We start from the raw sequence: 20,343 nt of genomic DNA on the forward strand, positions 1-20,343 counted from the left end.
CATTGGAACCATGCTATCTTGTCTGTTTTATTTTCCAGTTATTATTTACTTAGTTGATAAATAACTTTATACTGTTTTCCGCTTTCTGGTTCTTGATTTAAAAAATGTGGCACGCATACTTCACATATTTAACAGAGTTCTTTATAAGTCATTTGACTTGAAGACAGCTATATCTGCTAGTAACACTTTTGACCTTTACAGAGTTATAAATAAGTGACAATAAATGACAGAGTTAAAGAATAAGGTGCACAACATAGACATCATTATGAATGGCAGAATTATTTGCAGATGACAAGCATTTTCTGCATGATTTATGCATCTTCCTAAGAGTTATTAATTATCACCTTAGCTTGTAAATCTTAAGTAGAACCTAAGAACGTAGATCTGTCTCACAAATCAGCATCTAAACTTATTTCTTAATTTGTTAATTTTATAAACGGACAAATACTGGTAAGTTATCTAATCATCATCCCTGTTAAAGATGATAGCCTGGAAGAAATGAGAATCCTTCCAACTCATGTTCTCATTCTTTTTTTTTCATGGATTTTTATGTCTCTCAGTTATAAAATATTAATTACAATGAATTATGCTGTTTAGTGATTTTATTATAACATGGATACTTAGAGTCAGGTGTCAGATAAATATAACATTTGTTCAATCAACTGGGAGCTTGTTCTAGATGCGTATTTGTAGACCCAAAGTCTTAAGGCCCCCACACAGAAGACCTAGAGCAAAGCTGTGGGGAGCCAGTCCTACCTAGGAAAGGGCCTTCCTGATCCCAGGGCACGGGAGTGCTCCCACACTGCAAGCAGAAAAAAGGCTTGCAGACTCCTCTTGCAATGCAGAGAAGAAAAGGAGATACAAGCTTCTCACAAATGACACAGCACCCCATGCTAAATACTGACAATTTCTGTAATAGTAGAACGCAGCAGTGCAAACTCTGCCCTGGATAATTCTTCCCTAGCTCTCGATGGAGCTTGTTAGGACACCATTCTTGTAAGCGTGAAACGGACCATAGCTTTTGGAAGGATGTAGACACAGCTACCTAGCAAACATTAAGAACGGCCCATGTTTCTTTTTAATTATGGAGGTTAGAAATTATGTAAGATGAGCTAGTTTGAAAACTGTCTCAAGTGACCCTAGAATGGGGCTCAGAATTTTGAGTTCTGTAGAGTCAATGAGAAAAGAAATGTGAAATGTTGCAAACAGTATTAGGGATATTTAAAATGGAAAATACTTCTCAAAAGTATTCAGTGTCCACTGAGATAGAGCAATAATGGGCAGATAATGGTTTGAGATATGTGATCATATGTGTTACATTTTTCTGATTGACTCAGATATTAAGATAATACTAATTAAAAGTGAGATTATGCCAGGTATGGTTTAATAGACTTGTTAGTCCTAGTAGTGGGGAGGTTGAGGTAGGAGGACCACAGATTCTAGACCAACCTCAGAAACTTACGAGACTCTCAGCAACCTAGTGAAATCCTGTACAAAAAAATAAAGGATAGGGATATAATTCGGAGATAGGATGCCCCAGTGCTTAATTCCCAATACCACACATACGAAACTGTGAGGTTTACTATGTAATAACCAAGTTTAAGATGATAATGATCAAAAAAGAAGTGCTCGACTTTATATTTTTATTTATTTTTTTAATGTTTATTTATTTTTGGTACTGGGGATTGAACCGGTTGGCATTCTACCTCTGATCTACAGTCCCAGCCCTCTTTTCTTTTTGTTCTGAAATAGGAACTCCTTAGGTTGCCGAGAGTCTTGCTAAGTTGCGAAGGGTGGTCTAGAATTTATCATCCTCTTACTCAGCTGCCCAAGTACTGGAACTATAGGCATAAGCTAACACATTCACTTACTATTTTAATAGAATATATGTCATTAGGAACAGTAAAAGAGTAGGAGCCAGATGTATAAAATATGAAAGAGAAGTACTGAATATATAACAAACATTATTTTGCTTTTCAAAGTCTCAAATTCTGTGCCTATGTGTACACGTCATGAATGAGTTGTGAGAGCTTCACTAGGAAATATTTAAAATGTCTAAAATTGACTGATTCCCCAAATCTGAACTCTTCTTGAAGTCGTCACTGTATGGACTGATCACTTCTACCCTGAGATAGTCCGAGTATAAACGTGGCTTTCAAGGGCTGAAAAGTGTGACTGTGGCCACAGAGGGGCAGTTTTTATTATGTAGTCGGCCACCTATCAGGCACTTCCTGGACCTTAGCCTTTGGGGACAGCCCCCTTATACTTGGTAAAGAAACCTGCCCTGAGTGCACAGACAAAAGGAAAAACCTACCTTACCCAGCTTTTGTGTCAGCCATTGGTGGTCACAGAGCCAGGTCTTTCCTGAGGAACTTAAGAGAGGCACTGGATGGAACCCAGGAAGCCTATCCTGTCCCCAAGCCTTGTCTGACTGTGGTTTTAAAACTGGAGGGGCAGCTGCTATGTCTGATCACAACATGGCTAAATCCCCATGCATATCAGAACAGATGAAGCTAAATAGGAAATCCAGGGCAGGCTGGATCCTGGGGTTTCTGAGCTCCAGGCTCACATATTTGCCAAGAAATAGAAGAAGTAAAATGAGAGGCAGTAAGATATTTCTCTGGGTGTGTGTAAAAAATCCTGGTAATGCCTATGGACATGGTACCCACAGGTCTAACCTTCGTTTTTCTCTCTTTTTTTGTTCAATCCCATTTTCAGAGTCCCAGACTCTGGAGATCCATGCTTGTACTTGATATCTTAAATGAGAACTTAAATAACAATGTCTGAGCTCACTGTAACAGACTATGCTCTTCCAGTAATAAGTCATTAAAGCTCTGTTTCTGAGGACAGTTTGCAAAACCAAGAAAGGCAAGTGATTTAGACATGTAAAAAATCAGGTCTTCTATTTGACATTTTCAACTTCATTCAGTTTAGCAACATTCAAGAAAAGGCCAGCTAAATTACTGTATATGGAATGAAAATGTTGAACTTTTTCACATGTCAAGAAATGCTCTGATAATAGTTGGTTCAAACTTTTCTTACGAGATTTCACATTTGGCTGGATGAGAAATGCACCGAGTTCAGGCACCAGAGTTTTCCATCGTTTCTAGCATAATTTGAACATGATTTGAACATTGTGCATGGACATTCTATCCTGCCAGGACAAGACATGAATGGACCAGACACACTGCCGTCTCAACTCCTATTATGAGTTGATGCTTATGCCACAGGACTCCAAGCCCTGCAGGGACACTAAGGTGCAAACGATCTATGGACGGGACAAGAGTCATGGAGTCAAGTGCGGACCTGGGGAGGTGATAGGGCAGAGATGGAGCTGCACCTAGTCATGCCTTTGCTGTCTGTGTTCTTAAGTTTGTGTTCAGCGCGGGACCGAGCCTCCACCACTACAACATTCCACTGAAATTAGCCCAGCAGCGCACGTTTTAGCCATTTAAGGAGATTCATCTCCCAACACAACTTAAATATAAGAAGCATAACTGAATCTTCCTCCTTCGGCTCTTACCTTGGTAGGCAAGTTTAAATCCCGGCCGGTTTTGGGAATGATCACTGTAGAAGCGGATGAGGGTCTCGTGCGTGGTGCTCAGCAGTGTCAGGGGCAGGTCAGTGCCACTGAACTGCCCAATCAGGGGGCTGGTGTGGTAAGGGCCATTTTGAATTTCAAGGTAGTCATGATTAGCTTCCGTAGAGAAATTCAGAAACTGGATATGTGCACCTATATAAAAATATGCAAAATCATTGAAAGTTCACAAATGAATATGTAACATAATGCTTATCAACAGTGACGATAATTTTATTTCTCTACAGATCAGAACGGCAGAGTGGAGGAGAGACTCCATCTTGGATTACAACAGGGCTTGGTTCACTTTAACCACTGGCACTGCTGGGCATGTGATCTTTGTTCATGAAATTAACGTCCCTATGTCAACTTACTTGTAAAACAAGAATATTGCCATCCCTGTCCCACAGGGATCTATAAATATGGTTCTTAGTATAGTCATTAGTGCACATACAAATGGTTTTGTCCAGTTGCTATCAGAGATTGGAATTATATGGTAAGTCATCTACAAGTTAACACTTCATCATGGGAGAAGCCAATATATTTTTCCAATATACTGGAAAAAATGCAGTATACTCAAGGAGTTGTGTTTGAATAAACTGGATGACCACACCGTGGCACAAGAGGTTTACTAGTTTAATAGGTGACTGTTCAAATGTGCTATGCATGAAAAAAAATTGCAAATGTTCATAAGAAACCCTACCTGATAAACTCCAATATCACTCTGAAGATCTAAGCCAACAGCCTGGCTCAGCCCAACATACCAAAGGATTGTCCAAACATGCAACTTCTCCAGTACCATACTGATCTGTTTACTAACTAGGCTGTGTCTGATAATTTAGAGGGAAATCAAAGTCATAGTGTTTTTAAGGTACCGGGGATGGAACCCAGGTGTGTTCTACCTATGAAGTACACCCCAGCACTTCTATATTTATTTTGAAACAAGGTCTTTTTATTTTGCTAATAGTCTCACTAAATTTCTGATGCTGTTCTAAAACCTAAAACCTTCCTGTCCTAGCCTCTCAAGTACTGGGATTACAAGTACGGATCATCACATCTTGAGGAGTCAAGTGCTTGAAGAGTTACTTGCTATGGCATTGTGGCATTTGGAAATTTGACTGCAGTGTCAAAACTATTTTAATTTGGTTATATACAGAAGTTCATACAGAAGTCCCAAGATGTTAGTCTTTGCGTAGACCCATGTAATTAAGTTGCTAAGTTGAAGAGTAATAACTAAGCTGCCAATAGTAAAAGTTCAGGTGGGAGAAGCTTGACTGAATCGCTTGCTTCCCCAGTGTTCCTCGTCAAACACAGATACACACACGGCGGGGACTGCACGAGCCCCTGCGCTGAGCATTTCTCCCAGGGCCCCCGCTTCTGTGATTGAGAAGAGCATCATTTTTATTCTTCATCAAATACATTATGTTTGCTATATTGAGGAAAGTAAAGATAATGTTTACATGGGTTATCCTACTCAAGTGCAACTGAAGATAAAATTTCAATGAAACATAACTCCTAAGGTAGGATTACCAAAAGCCAAAATCAGTGAAAAACTTAGAAGAAATTGTCAAGGGGAGAAAAAAATAGTACTCAGTAAAATGGAAGTATTACAAGAAAAACAACTTTCCTAGTTAGAAAGAAAACATTTCAAGATGCATCCAAAGAAGAACTCAAGGTCCTCTGGCTGGGAACGCACAAGGTCAACCATCATGTCTGGGATCCAGTGTGACAATTTTTTCTCAAAATCATCCAGCAGGTTAATCCTTGTTATTATTTTAACTCTATAGGTGAACAAACTAAAGCTCAGTACTGTTGGGTAGTGCACCCAGGTGTGCAGGGAAGGCCGTGGTGGGGACGGTGCACCCAGGTGTGCAGGGAAGGCCGTGGTGGGGACGATGCCTGACACTGCCTGCAGACAGCCTCGCTTTTCATGGTTTAGCAAAAAACAAATCAGAGAAGAAACAGCCTCATGAAGTTAAAAACATCACGCCTCTTCTCAGAGAAATCGGGTTGTATTAAATTTGTTCCACGCAGAATGGAAGAGGAAGGGAAGACTGAAGTGGAACATGAAACACTACAGAAAGTGCCTGAAAAGGTAAACCAAGAAGAATACATTTTTAATAACAACCAAGTTTTTAATTGTTGTTAGCTGAACAATTATATGGGTCTTAGGGAGCCCAGGGGTATCAGCACAGCAGGAACTAGGCTAAGGGCGTCCCAGTCTACAGCCGCCTTGACCATTTTAACCTCTGTACTCTCCATAACCAAGAAATACTTTTTTTTGGTGGTACTGGGGTTCCTGGAAGCCCTTCTACCTTTGGGCTACACTCCCAGACCTATTTTTTATATTTTTATTTGGAAACAGGGTCTCTTAAGCCAGTGAGGCTGGCTTCAAACCTGTGCGATCCTCCTATCTCTGCCTCTCAAGTGCAGGGATTATAAGCCTGTGCCACCACGCCTGGTAAGAAATACATTTTTACACTTAAAACATTTCTGTAAATATTTATTAATATACAATATTATTATTGAATGGTTATCAATGAGATGTAAGGTTTTATTCTTAACTTCTACCAGAAATATTTTGGTCAAAAGAAATTCAGGAGCAGGGAAGTATAAGAAAGAAAAGAGAGAAGGCTGAGGACAGGGCTCTGCTGTGGACCCTTCCATCTACACTGCACCTCCATTCTGCTGACCACCGAGGCTACACATCAGCAACCATTTGACCCCTACCCACTTCCCAACTCTTTTGTGGCATGGCCACGAACCAAATGGAAAGAGTTTTCACAGTCCCTGTGAAAGCATCTCCATATGTGATGTGACATGGTGTGTGTGTGTTTGTGTGTGTTTGTTTGCATGCATGCACATACATGTGTGCGATTGAGAGATACCAAGTCCACACTGCCTGCAGAATTCCACCAACAACCAGCATGGGTGTCAGTGCCAGGTGGGACGGAGGTGTGGCCTGAGGGACAATGACAAGGAGGAACCTGCTGGCAATTCTACTACTGTGCAAAGGTGCCGGGGATCAGAGAACATTAGGGCAAGGTGAGGGTTCTAAAGATCAAAACACAAGGAAATGGTAGAAAAGGGGCTCGGTGCAGATGTGTATATGCACACTCTAGACTCAGAGACACATTTTGAAATACACAGACTGTCAGAGTCAAGAAAAAAAAGACAACAAGATGGTCCAAGGGTCAGAGAGCACTGGAAATGGCCAATGTTTCAAAAGTACAGGGCACAATGAAAGGGGCTGTGTATTCACATGAAATTAAATCTGAAATGGAAATGGAATTCTGGCTATTATAATATCATGAACAAAATTACCATTTTAAGCAGGATAAAGTATCCGGCCACATATCAAGCCTTCTAATACCCATCAGGAAATAGAACGGGTCCCAGCTCTAATCTGCCTTCAAGTAGAATCATTTAGCTATCTAACTTGCAGCAAATTGTGTCCAGTTTGACATCATAGAGCCTGATCGAAGGGATTAAAATGGATATGACCTAGTTATCCTGGTATTATCTCACAGAGTATTTTAAAACAGAATGATTGCAACAAGAAAGCCAATTCAAATGCCTATCTGGTGAAATTCAGCTCATTTTCATTTGGCTAGAGCTATACATTGAAAATCAAGGGCCAAGAAAGAGTCACCTGCTAAAGAGATATTTTTTCCCTTGGGCATTTGAGAAAATCTTGAATAGGTAATGTGATCATGACTTCAGGGTTAAACCTTCATTTTCAGTTGTCAGAATTTATGAATACCAACTGCTCTGCTTTGTGTCTTCTGTGTGTTTCAACAAATATATGTTCAGGAAATTTCTGTTTCTTCTCTATGGTAACAGATAGTCCAAATGTATAACAATTTGGGACAGCATCTTGTTCAACCTTAATACAAATGATTTTTAAAGACAAAAAAAAAACTTGATGACATTTCTGTTCAATCTGATTTTAGTTTTTTTTAAGTAGGGACAGAAATTCTCAGTTGGTTAAACTTTGCCAAAGCAACAGGAAACTGCAGCTTGAGTCTGTGAAAAGAAAGCAAATAGTGGAATTTGGTTTTGCTGCTAAGAAGAGTGGACACACAAATGACATTTTCTGTGGGCCAGGTCGGTGTGTCTCTTATTCTGCTCATTCTAAAGAGGAGGAAACGAGGTTTGAAAACACTTTGCTAACGTGTGCAAATTCATGCCGTCAGTAATTGATAAAGAATTCTACTCTGCTAAACCCAGAAATCAAAATCATGAGAATCCAGAAGACATTCTGCAGCCACCCCGTCCCAAGTCCCCGGATGGTTCTGAGAAGGAACCTGAATTTTCTCACAGAGAAAGGTGTGGAAAGCAGTTGACCCTGGAATGAATCATTAGAGAAATGGGACAAAGTGCTATTCACCAGCCAGGCTGCCAATCATTCTTGCCTACTTGATGAACAAATCCCAAGTTGATAGATCTCCAAAATCATAAAAAGTATTTCAAAATGACCATGAGTGGTGTATTTGTTGCTTCATTTAAGCATTTGCAGGGTTCTACATCTGGGATGATTAGACAAAATGGGTTAAACTGTTGATTGATCCTGGGCATGGGGCAGGGTGAAGGTGGCACTAATCAAAATAAATATGCATCTGGGCTGGAGCTACTTAACCTCTGGGCTGAATAAGCTGTCAGGCAGCTGCAGAATTATGCAGGTTTACAGAAAGATCTAAAAGGCCCAATGAAATCTACCATAAGTTGAAAATATTGAGATGCATTTTCCTCAAGAAGAAGCTGTAATAATAGTGTGTAACTCTGATCAGCACAGAGGACATGACTAGAGAAGCCAGACTCAGAAGCCACAAGCCAGGAAGCAGGCATGCAGGTGCGATACTGCAGAAATAGCTGAAGAATAGAGACTACTGTTGTTGTTGTTGTTGTTGTTGTTGTTGTTGTTGTTGTTGATTTTGTTTTTGGTACTGGGGATTGAGCCTAGGAGCATTCTACCTCCAAACTATATTTCCAGCCCCTTTCTTTTCTTTCAATCTCTTTCTTCCTTTCTTTCTTTTGTCTTTCTTTTTTGCTTCTTCCTTTCTTTCTTCTTTCTTTCTTCTTATTTTTTATACCTTTGAATCAGGGTCAAGCTAAGTTGCTGAGTCTGGCTTTGAAGTTGCAATCCTCCTGCCACAGCCTTCCAAGTATTGGAATTACAGGCATGTGCCACCCTGCCTGGCTTAGAGACTACATTTAAGAATGCCCTGGAAGAGAAGCAGAGATTTCCTTTTTGTAATTCACTTGGAAATTTGATTTATCATGCTGTTTCATACTCAACAGTATTCTGGCTCTGCTTCCACTTTGCCATATCTTGTGATGTCAACATCCATATACCAATTCAGTGTACCCTAGATGAACAATATTTGAGAGAAATTTATGAAAATCTTTGCCCATTTCTCATCTTTAGATTAAAAGTGCTCTTCCAAGAGGCAAATAAATGCTCCCTATGGTAGGCTGACTTTAGCATCTCACACACCAGAGGCACTTGCTGAAGATGCAGACCCATTCCCCTATTTAGCCCGGGGTGCTGGATGAGAGCCTCTGGCAGCTGGTGGGGTGTAAGACCCACTCATCTGCGGCCTTTTTCTTTGTTACGTGGTCTTCCAGGTCTAAGTAGATACTGTTCACACTCAATCTACCATTCTCTTTATGTCTTAAATAAGTTTCATATGATGTCTGTCTCTTGCAGAAATTCCTAGTGATACTACAAAAGAATATTTTTCCCAAAACTCAGAAAAGGGGGGGTTTGTAGACCACCTTATACATCCCCCCCACAAACACACAGGAAATCAAGGGGCCATGCAGGGTAGTGATTATCATGAGCCTTTCTGTACACGCAGGAGTAAGAACTGTTGACTATAACCACCCACACACCTGTTCTCAGTATTAAGGGGGAGGAATATCTCTTCACAATTATTATCAACTTGAGTACCAAGATCATCCTAGCAGCAAAGGTTTTTACCTGGAAATTTACTGTGACAAGCGTAATAATACCTGCCTGTCTTCCCATTCTCCCAACTGGTCTCATTAGGAAACTCAAGGCCCTCCCATATGCTGACCTTATCAGAAGTGATTTAGAATCCTTGTGAGGTATGTTTACCAATAGAAACAATATGAAAGACAAAAAAAAGAGAAATCATCATTAAAATATATAATGATCACATATGATACATTCCTAATTAAAAATGTTTGGAGAGCTTTATTTATAAATACAGATTCACGGCCTGAAACTCTAACCATAGTTTCTAAGAATTTCCACAGAAGAAGTCTGACATTTGCTCATGTGCTGGGCAATTAAGAAAGGAACTTACTGTCCATGAATAAGGTCAGGCTGATTGAAAGAAAAGGTTTCTAGAAGAGCTGGGCATGACGTGGAGTCAAATGGGAACATCTATATAGATTCCGAGTCAGCCCCAGATGACCCAACTGGGATGGCACAGGAGCTGAAATGAGCACTGGCACCTGATCAAGCTTCAGGATGCTGTTTGAAGACTCAATGTGTGTTGAAGGCAGAATTTAGGTTGTAGGGTGGAATAGCTCAAGGAATAGTAGATAGAAGTAAAAGAAAGGTAAACATGGATAGACCTAGTTTGCTTGAGTTTTCTGCTATAAAGCTGATATACTTTTGAAAAGCAGGTAGGCAGGGCCACTTTCAGTTTGTAGCACACTGTAAAATTACTTCTGCTCTAGACAGAACTCTCAGCAAGGGCAAAACAATTCCAAAATGTCTGTCATACTTGGGGACCGATGGCCCCTCTGCCATCCCATCCCATCCTCTCCTGTTCCTTCACTGAATATCCTCTGAGTGTCCTCACAGAAGGGTCCTTGGTCACCACGTCACTGCTGCCTCCAGCATTCCTTGGCTGCCACACTGTGCTGTCCCTTTGGGAGGCTCCGCAATACCCCTCTTCCCTTACACAACAAGACGTGTGGGCTCACAGCAGGTCCTGCTCACGAGCCACCGAGCCTGGTGGGGCCTTCAGGCCAACTGCACGCTCCTTCTGCAGTTCTCCACTAAGCAGGCTGGCCCACCTGCCCTTCACGGTTTCCATGGGGACCCTCATCCTCAGCAGAGATCTCACAGTAAGCATTTCACAGACTACTAAGAATTCTGATCTCCTTGTAAGGTGGTGATTTCCATTTATGCATCTATTCATTCCTCATTCAACTAGCACTCGGTGTCTGACTACTCTGTCCTGGGACACTCACGGAGAGTCTGCAGCACATGTCTTAAGGCAGACCCTGAGTGCCAGATGAACAGGCTGATGGATGAAGGGAGCTACAAGGCAGAGAGACATGGGTCTACAGTGGGTCAAAACCTCACAAAGACCTGGTGTTTCTGAAGACAGGACAGAATGCCTTGTTGTTCATTACCATCAGAATATGGACTATTTAACAATACAACCTGGGCATGGTGGAGCACTCCTGTAATCCCAGAACTTGGGAGGCTAAGACAGGAAGATCCCAGATGTAAAGTCAGCCTCAGCAACTTAGCAAGACCCTGTTTCAAAATAAAAAAATAAAATAGGACTGGGATTGTAGCTCAGAGTAGAATGATTCTGAATTCTATCCCTAGAACCACACACAAAAAGTGTGTAATCTGAGAGTTAATAGCCAAGAGTAAGACATTTTTATTTAATAAATTAATAAAATGATATCTTTTTACATTTTTATTTTATATACATTTAAAATGTATCAACATCTGAAGAAAAACTTCAAATTTTTTCTAAAGGAAAAATTGTGTTACTGAATTTCAGAAATAGATTAGAAAAGGCAGAATTATAAATAAAGAACTTGATATTTGAATTAGGAATACCACATTTTGTACATCCTGGTCTGCCATATCATCAGTCAGCTAATCTAATTTGCATCAAAAGGACTTACATGGCTGAATTTATTTTTTTCAAACAACTTTATATTCTCAAAGTTATTCTGTCCATGCTGTCTTTGAATATGTAATCTATTTTGGATTAAAGAAACACAGCTATTTCATCACAATAAGACACATTTTTCATTCAGCATAATTCTTGAAAAGGCCGCGCTTTAGCAATTGATGGGTTCCACTCACCGTAGCCAATGGGCAGTGAGATCTTCCAGGTGCAGTCAAGGTTGTTGGGGTAGGAGCCTGGGAATCCAGGACTCAGGATCACTCCACCCAGGCTGGTGAGAGTGCCTCCACAGGTCGCTGTTAAACAGAAAGTGGTCAGAGTTCTCTGAGTCTCACATTCCCCAAGAACACTTAGTCCAACAAGATCTTCTGGACCATGCCGAGAAGACAGAATTTAAGCCAATCCCAAATTCTTCAGGCATGAGCTCCAGGTTCTGGGAACCCAGCTCTCTCCCCTCACTCTACTCTGCTTGAGAAGGAAGATGCTTCTCACAGTCCGTGTCCTAGCATGAGAGTCCCTGAGTGAAGGTTAGTCCATGCAGAGCTGCATTTGGCCAAGCACCAAGTTGACTTCAGTTCTTAGCTATGAGTTGAAGGGCAGTGGTGGCTGCTGAATTGCTTGTTAGCTGTGTGATCATGGCCATGCTGGGATACACACATCACCATGCTCTCACAGGAGTCTTGAGAAGTTGGCATTAAGACTCTCCCATCTTAGAGATGAGGAAGCAGAGCTGTACAGGTGTGAGGAGATGGGCCTCAAGTCCCATGCCTTGTAACCAGCCCGAGCATGTTCCGTCTCTGCCTCCTCTAGGAACACGATTGTCCTCACTCTCATGGCCCCTGGGTTCCTTTCCAGTCTGGGAATGCACCTTGCTGCAACACCTTCCCCAGAAAGTTCTGTGCCAAGAAGATGGTGGTGGGAAGTCCCAGAACCTTATTCTCTGTGTCTGACACAGTGATGCCAATGTGTCTAAGGTTTTCATATAAAGAAACATGACTAGTTTATAACAAACATGTCAGGCTGGACTACAGCAATCAACTAGGACATGATCACTTGTGTCCTGATAAAATGGCAAGTTCCTATATTTCAAACCGCTAATACAAGTGATGCTGCTTCTTTTTAGGAATCTACAAGACGTGGATTTATCCTTGCTCTGACACTGTTCCCTTACACGGGATGCTTTCTGGTCTCCATACTGCAGAGGCCCTGGCCACCTTCAGTGGGACCTTTCCCTTTATCACCAAGGTAGAAAAACTTCAGATGTGGAAATACAAATTCAAGAATCGTGAATTTGGTAATTGTTCTAGGAGAAGGTATCACATCCTGGGGTTCAAACATTGTGTGATCTAAAATAATGTAAGTTCAAAAAATTGAAAAGTGTCTTTTTGTGATGAGTTGAAATTGCAGAAAAATCTAGAGTAACACCAACCTGGTCATCTACCCAGTGGGCCTTGGGACGCAACCCCTAAGGGAGGCCTGAGGGGCAGCCCAGGGACACCACTGGCCCTGAGTGCCCTGCAGATCAAGCTGGAGGCGGGCCTCTCTCCTCAGGGCCAGGAATGCAAGGAGAGCTTTGTGCCCACAACCAGGAGTGTGGATGTGAAATTTGCCCGACTGATGGAGAAAGTGCAGATCACATCAAACGAACGTGACGTTTCTAAAATGGCCCTTTGCGACTGGGGCATGATTAGAAGAAAAGTTTGGGAGTCACAAAGTACAATGTACATCTCCAGCTGGGGTTGGCAGAGCTGGCACAGGTGCGGTTCAGAGCCTCACTGATAGAAACCATCCTCAACACAGGCCAGTAATCATGGGGTTCGACACGTGGGCTAGGTGTTGCGTACATCGCCTATTATAACAGGAAATCACGACCTAATTGCTTAGAAGTTTATTTATAAGCATATGCGATACTTTTATTTTTTGACATCTAAAAAACTCAGCATCAGCAGGTGAGTATAAAATATAAAAGAACCGCTCATAGAGGCGTATGTCGAGCTTTGCGTGAGAGGGATTTTGGACTCCATCCCTGCGCCTGTCCGATGGCACCCTGCTCAGCTTGAGTCTCCTGCTGCAGCCTGCTTCTGGAGCCTCCCTGTCACCTAGGAGACCAACCTCATGCCCACTACACAGCAGCCTCTCTCCACGCCTGACCCTTCATGGGAGATGATGGTGAATTCACAACTACCGCTAAGTACAGTGTTTCTAAAGGACAAGGTGTGTATTTTTATAAAATAGTAAGAGAGGGACATTACATTGTACTGATCTGTATTAAATAGCTCCGCATGAAGGAGCGGGTCATAAGCATGTGAGTGGTGGCCCCGTTGGACGAATGGTCCAGTGGGCGAGGGAGCCTGGGAAGAGACGAGGCTAAGGTGCCCTGAGCTCAAGAGGGCACCTCACCCCTGAGGCCGTCTTAGTCCAAGTTATGAAGAATTAAAAGTGGTTGATAAGGAGCAGCATGAAAATATTGTAAGTAAATACAGAATCAGTGTTGCTGGCTTTCCTTTTCACCAAAGTGCCCGCTGTCCCCACTACAGGGCCCTAGGAGGAGCTGGGGCAGGAACAGCAAAGGGTGGACGGGTTTCTGCAGGACAAGCGGCCCTCTCTGGGGTAAGCAAAGGTCAAGAAGGCTAGGTCTTGGGTGATCATGTCAGAGAGCTACTGAGGACTCCCTCAAGCCACGACGAGGCTGGCAAGTATTGTATCCAGGGCGTTGGACTCCACGAATCACTAATATGCCCACAAGTCGCCTGGCTAAGTTTAGGGGTCTCAGAACACAGAGTCTTACTCCTCCAACACAGTGTCTGGAAAACTCTCCCAGAGAGACAGGCTGGTTCTACAGTGCTAATGAGCTCTTCTATGTACACTGTGGTCACTGAGCGGTCTTAAACATGGAATACACGCACTCTGCCTTCAGATCACTTATTTGTAATTCTGAATTCTGTTTTGAGGAACTTGGTTTTCCTGAGGCTAAAGACCAACAGAGAAAACGGTTCAGACTTTCAAAGCAGCTCCATTCTTCCTCCCCATAAATTAATAAGCCAGGCTTCCGATACAAATTCAATTTGTTTGATGCCTTGAGCTGGGAATTTTGTATTTAGTCTATGAAGCCTGACACAGAGATGCAGGACTAAGGTAGCCAGTGGGGGAGCTGACATCGCCGTGCCTCTGCGGCATTATGCTGCCATCGTTATATAACAAATGCTTTGAAAGAAATGGAGAGGTGCATCATTTGAAGCCCAGGCTTGGAGCGAGGAGGCCACCGTGTTACTCAGCATGTGAAGGCGGCAGGGTTTCAGGAGTAGACATACCTATGCACAGAGGGGACGGGTAGTTCCACCGGCGGACAGTCCCTGGCATGCAGGAGATGTGGGAACGACCCTGTGTAAAAGAAAGTGGGATGAGAGGTTCTTCACTGAAAAGAGGACATTTAAGGAAGAGATGCTTGTGAAAATGTCTGTAATATCTGTTCATTTTTGACCCTTTAAAAATTATATATTTTTAAAAAGTCAGAAACCACAAGATCTGTTTCTGCTAGTGATTAGTGGAGGGCATATTTGAATCAACATAGAAGCCCATCACGGCCAGTTTCTTTTAAAAAAAAATTTTGTTTTGCAACATCCGTTTAAAAAGGCAATATTAGCTGGGAGTGGTGGCAGAAACCTGTCCTCCCAGTACTTGGGAGGCTGGGATAGAAAGATGCAGGTTTAAGGACAGCGTCAGCAATGAAGTGTGACACTCAGCAACCTAGTGAGACGCTGTTTCAAAACAAAAACATAAAACAGGCTGATTGTATAGGTTCGAGGTAAAATGCCCCTAGGTTCAATCCTCAGTAACACACACACACACACACACACACACACACACACACGGTGGTATTTCTGTTGAGAGTTTATCATGCTTATGAAAGATTAAATGAAGTCATTGTAATGTGTCTTTTTTTTTTTTTTTTGGTGGTGGCTTTGAACCAGCGATCCTCCTGTCTCCACCTCCCAAGGGCGGGGATTACAAGCGTGTGCCACCATGCCCGGCATAATGTGTCTTTTTATTTCATCATCAGAATTTATTGCTTCTGCTCTGAAAGACTGAAAATGATTAAAAAATACTAGGCACTAAGCCAGGCCTGGTAGCTCATGCTTATAATCCTAGTCCTTGGGAAGCTGAGACAGGTGGATTGCAGACTTGTGGCCAGCCTCAGTAACTTGTGAGGCTCTCTGCAACTTAGTGAGCCTCTGTTTGAAAATAAAAAATAAAATAGGGCTGGGGGTGAAGCTCAGAGGTAAAATGTCTCTGTGTTAAATTCCCAGTATCGCAAAAAAAAAAAAAAAAAAAAAGTAGAAGGTTAAATTGTGTTTATGAAAAGGAAATCCTTGGGGTGCATATCTCAGGGAGTCCTTGGGGTGCATATCTCAGGGAGTCCTTGGGGTGCATATCTCAGGGAGTCCTTGGGGTGCATATCTCACATGTCAAATGATCCCCAGGGCTCAGCCCCAAATGGCGGAAGCTCTTCAACAGAGCAGGCTTAATGGCCATTTATCTATCATCACAAGGCCTGTAAATACGCTTATTAGCACACCGCAATCCCGCCTCAGAGCGAGGTTGAGAGGGTGGACGCACACACACGCAGCGCTAGCCGTTTCCCTTCTGATCCTGCATTTCTCTCCCACCCTCCCCAGACCTTCCAGTGAAACTGACCGCAGCACCTTCACAGTGGCCGTGCTTGCATCTGCACTGTCTCCTTCCAAGCCTCCTTCTTCCCTCCCCAGCTCTCTCCTACCATCACCTTTGTTCTCCGTTTTTGAAGTTCCTTATGTTAACTACTTTCTCTCTAGCTTCCACATATAAAAGGAGCTATGACCCTCGACTTGCGGAGACGGCCGAGGTCACTCAGCATGCTGTCCTCCAGTGCCATGCATTTCCTTCAGAGGACATCATTTTCTGTTCTTCATGGCTGAGTAGAGTTCCACTGTGCCTATAAACCACATAATTTTTTTACCCAATCATCTGTTGGCAGATACCTGGGTTGGTTCCATACCTCGGCTGCTGTAAGTCGCACTGCCATAAACATGAGCAGGCATGTATCCGTACAGTATTTTGACTTAATTCTTTTGAAAACCTTCTGAGTGGTACAGCTGGGTCACATGGTATGCCATCCCTAGTTTTCACAGGCATTTGTATCTGTGCTGGAAAGCCTCAGAAGTTACCCACTCAACATGTCTTTCAGGAAATTTATCATCACACCCTGGGCCTCGTCTCACTCAAATATACAAAGTTTTCTGCGTTTAACTTTAAAACAGTTGTTCTCATCTTTCTCTATTGATGATCAGATGGCAGAAGGTTAAAGCTGCACGTGTTCAGTGATGAAATCTTCTCTATAGTTAAAGAAAGGTGATAGAGGGGACTTCTGTGTGTAGCCTTTTATTTTTAATTATTGTGACTTGGTAGCCTTTACTTCCATGCTAACTTATCTTGTTAATTTAATTTTGCAACCTACAAGTGGCATAGAGATGACTTTAAAACAAATCTTTAATTCATTTTAAATAACCCCAACTCTACTGGGAACTCATTCAGAAAAAAGCTTGGTACCTTGATACAGGTACCAAGGACAAGCCAGAGAAACGCAGCACTCAAGTGACTTGCTGGAAAACTAATTTTGTCTCATTTTCTGATGTTTTGTTTTATTTTATTTATTTTTTTGGTGGTACTGGGGATGGGACCCAGGGGCATTCTACCTCTGACATACAGCCCTCAGCCCTATTTTTTATTCTTTATTACTTATTGTGGTACTGGGGATGGAACTCAGGGACCTTCTACCTCAGGGCTATACTCCCAGACCTATTTTATACTTTCTATTTGGAAACAGGGTCTCTTAAGCCAGCACGCTGGCTTTGAACTTGCGCGATCCTTCTGTCTCAGCTTCCCAAGCGCAGGGATTACAAGCGTGCGCCACCACGCCTGGCCTGTCTTATTTTCTGATGTACTAAAGGACAGTTTAAAAAAAGAAAGACATCCAAGAAGACATTGTGAGGAGTTGCTCCTTAAGTCCACAGAGTATGCTCATTCATTTTGTGATCCGTTAAATTACCTTTAATAAGTTTCTTCCTGAAATATGGATAAACATAAAGTGCAGGAACCTTTAAATATATTTATTGAAGACTACCAATAAAACAGCTATTTATTACCAATCTAAGTCATACTGTGCCATTGATTTTGGTATAAACATTTCAGATGAGAGATTCTAATTGAAATTTTAGTAATGGAGCTAAAGAAAAGACAGGTACCTGTGCATTTACTGATTTTTTTTTTCATTCAAACAGGGATTTGTTTGTCTTATGTAATCTTGCAGAAGAACATTCAGATAAGTGTAGATAAGGTGGCAATCATGCCGTTCAGACAGCCAAGGCTGACTTCAGCACGTGACATCCGGGTACCCGTGTTCCCTGCCCAGGAATTTCATGAGGTCAGCTTGTTAGCGATATCCATATGGGAACCACACAAAGACAATGCTTTTCATGACTACCACGGAATGTACACATGCTGTCACTCCCAGTGCAGTAATGTGTTAGTAAAATAGTGTCGGCGATTTAGACACATGCACTGTCTGCTGTTCTGACGCGTGTGAGTGAGTGACAGCAGCTGGTGAACTCCAAGCTCAGCCTACTGTGTAATGAGGAGAAATGTGGCTTCGTTTGCACGTGACAAACAGAGCTAATGAGCAGCCTGGTTGTGTGTCCACACGCCTGTGTGTCTAAGCAGCATGGCGATGCACATAGCATAAGACATCCCAGTCCTAAAGAGGGACTTAATTCTCCAAGGTCTATGGAAATTCCACTTAAGAAAGCGAGCTAACAGAAACTGCGAAGTCACATTCATACAAGTAAAAAGAAGATATGAATTCCCATGACCAAGAGCAACAGTGAGTGTGGGAATTCAGGGGCAGATACGGAGGATATGATATTTGCATCCTATCAGTCAGCTATCATGCAAGCCCTAAAGATGCAGAAACTTGACATATCAGTGTAGACTGTGGAGTCTCTGCACATGAGATGGGGTGCATAACTCTCTCTATGGCCACATGAGAAGCTGGGAGCCTGGTCAAGCACAGCCTGCATGACCTCCGTGTGTTGAGTGGAGGATTTGTCTAGTGCCTGACCTCCAACCAGGCTCTACACTCCAGAGCCCTCTAGAACACAGCAATGAGCACCGCGCCCACAGAGACCTGCAGACCTGCAGAAGGGAGCCGTAGGCTTGCTTTCCTGAAGACAACTGCACAGGGACATGTGCTTCTGACGATAACGACAACAGTTTGCGTTTACTATACCGAGCTGGGCCTTTTGCATGTATTTTCTCCAAGCTTTATATTTATATGGTGTGGTTCCCACGTCATTTAGTTGATAGGAGCTAACAGGAAGTATTGGGCAGGAGAAGTACTCAGTACCATGCCCAGTTATGCCTGGTATTTGCTAGCTGCAGCTTGGTATGTCAACCTTTACCCCAGCTTAAGTGCAGAGCATGAATTATATGCAGGGAGCTATTTTACTGCTGTTATACCAAGCCTTTTCTCAGGCTGATATGCTGAAACTGAGCTACAGAATATGGCTAAAAGGAATATTCTCGAAAAACTATCAGCCTGGTGTTATACAAGACATACAACAAGAGGTAATCTAAGTGGACAGAAGAATGGAAACATTACAGACTGGGCACGTCTCCTGGACTTTGACATATACACGTCTAGATAATCTTTATCACTTTCCTGGAGAATTTATGAAAAGTGATAGACAATATACTGGGAGTAAACCTGCCCATGATTTAAGCTGAAGCCGCGTAACAAAAACATGACTAATCTTGCTACACATTTATTTTATAAAATTTTTCTAAAAACTGTAAGTAGAAAATCGGGGCGTGATGATGCACTTCTATAATCTCAGTACATGAGAGGCTGAGACAGGAGGATTGCAAATTTGAGGCTAACCTCAACTTAGTGAGGCCCTTTTTCCAAATAAAAATATAAAATTGATCGGGGAGTATAAAATAGAGGAAGAACGTTTCTGGGCTCACCCGCAGCACCACACACACGCACAAAAGCAACTTTAAACAATTTCTATAGGAATGCTATAAAAAGTTTATGACAAAACTTCTTTTTCTTGAAAATTATTTAAATTTACTGAGCAGCTTATTCTCCTGGCATAAAGTCATCGTCTAAAGGTGATTTATTGTTTGAGCCACACAGACAGGTAGAAGAGAGGCCAGAGCGTGGCGGCAGATCTAGTGAGTAATTAGATGCCGGATGGGACTGAAAAGACACCGAGACACCAGTTTGCTCCTTAGAATTTTATCTGCATAGATAGTGCAAGGATAGAAATTTTTCAAATAAAATAACTATAAAAGTTAAATGCTCCGCTTTGAGAGAGTACTTTATCATTTGGAAGCTATTTCCAACAATGACAGTTACCTGCGTGCACGGTTTAATTAGTTGGACGCACAGATCCAGGGAGGAAAACCAAATTACCACCTTGGGTACAAATCTAGGGCTTCTGCTCTGAGTGAGCTGTCCAGGAATGACTTTGCTGACCCTTCTTTATCAGAAATAACTCAAAAGAATGATACCTGCAAGGTGTACCCGGGCTCGCACTGGAAGGAGAGGACATCATTGACCATGTAGCGGTCTCCGATCTTGATACCGTTGCTGGGGAGGGTTGGTTCTTGACACGCAGCCAGACCCACAGCTGTAGAAACGCAAGGTAAAGCACTGGGCATTAGATAGCTTAAACAACGTTCCCATTATTTGAAAAGTAAGAGTTGCTTCCCCAGCCCTCACCACTGCTCTCCTCCTGTAGAAATAAGCAAAGGCTTTAA

The 20,343-nt window shown here is 42.3% G+C and overlaps 1 protein-coding gene across 1 annotated transcript in view; it reads right to left on the reverse strand.

Moving 5' to 3' along the window:
- The window catches only part of CSMD1 (CUB and Sushi multiple domains 1), a gene marked incomplete at both ends in the record, with an annotated part of 1,592,168 nt that overhangs the window by 130,746 nt on the left and 1,441,079 nt on the right, over positions 1-20,343 (reverse strand). Inside the window, 4 exons of the mRNA XM_080710482.1 lie at positions 3,524-3,733; positions 11,667-11,783; positions 14,799-14,868; positions 20,095-20,213. Of these exons, the coding sequence (XP_080566608.1) occupies positions 3,524-3,733; positions 11,667-11,783; positions 14,799-14,868; positions 20,095-20,213 (516 nt within the window). The remainder of the gene's footprint in view (positions 1-3,523; positions 3,734-11,666; positions 11,784-14,798; positions 14,869-20,094; positions 20,214-20,343) is intronic.

This window comes from Muscardinus avellanarius (assembly GCF_963383645.1).
Source record: "Muscardinus avellanarius genome assembly, chromosome: 14".
Lineage (NCBI taxonomy): Eukaryota > Metazoa > Chordata > Mammalia > Rodentia > Gliridae > Muscardinus > Muscardinus avellanarius.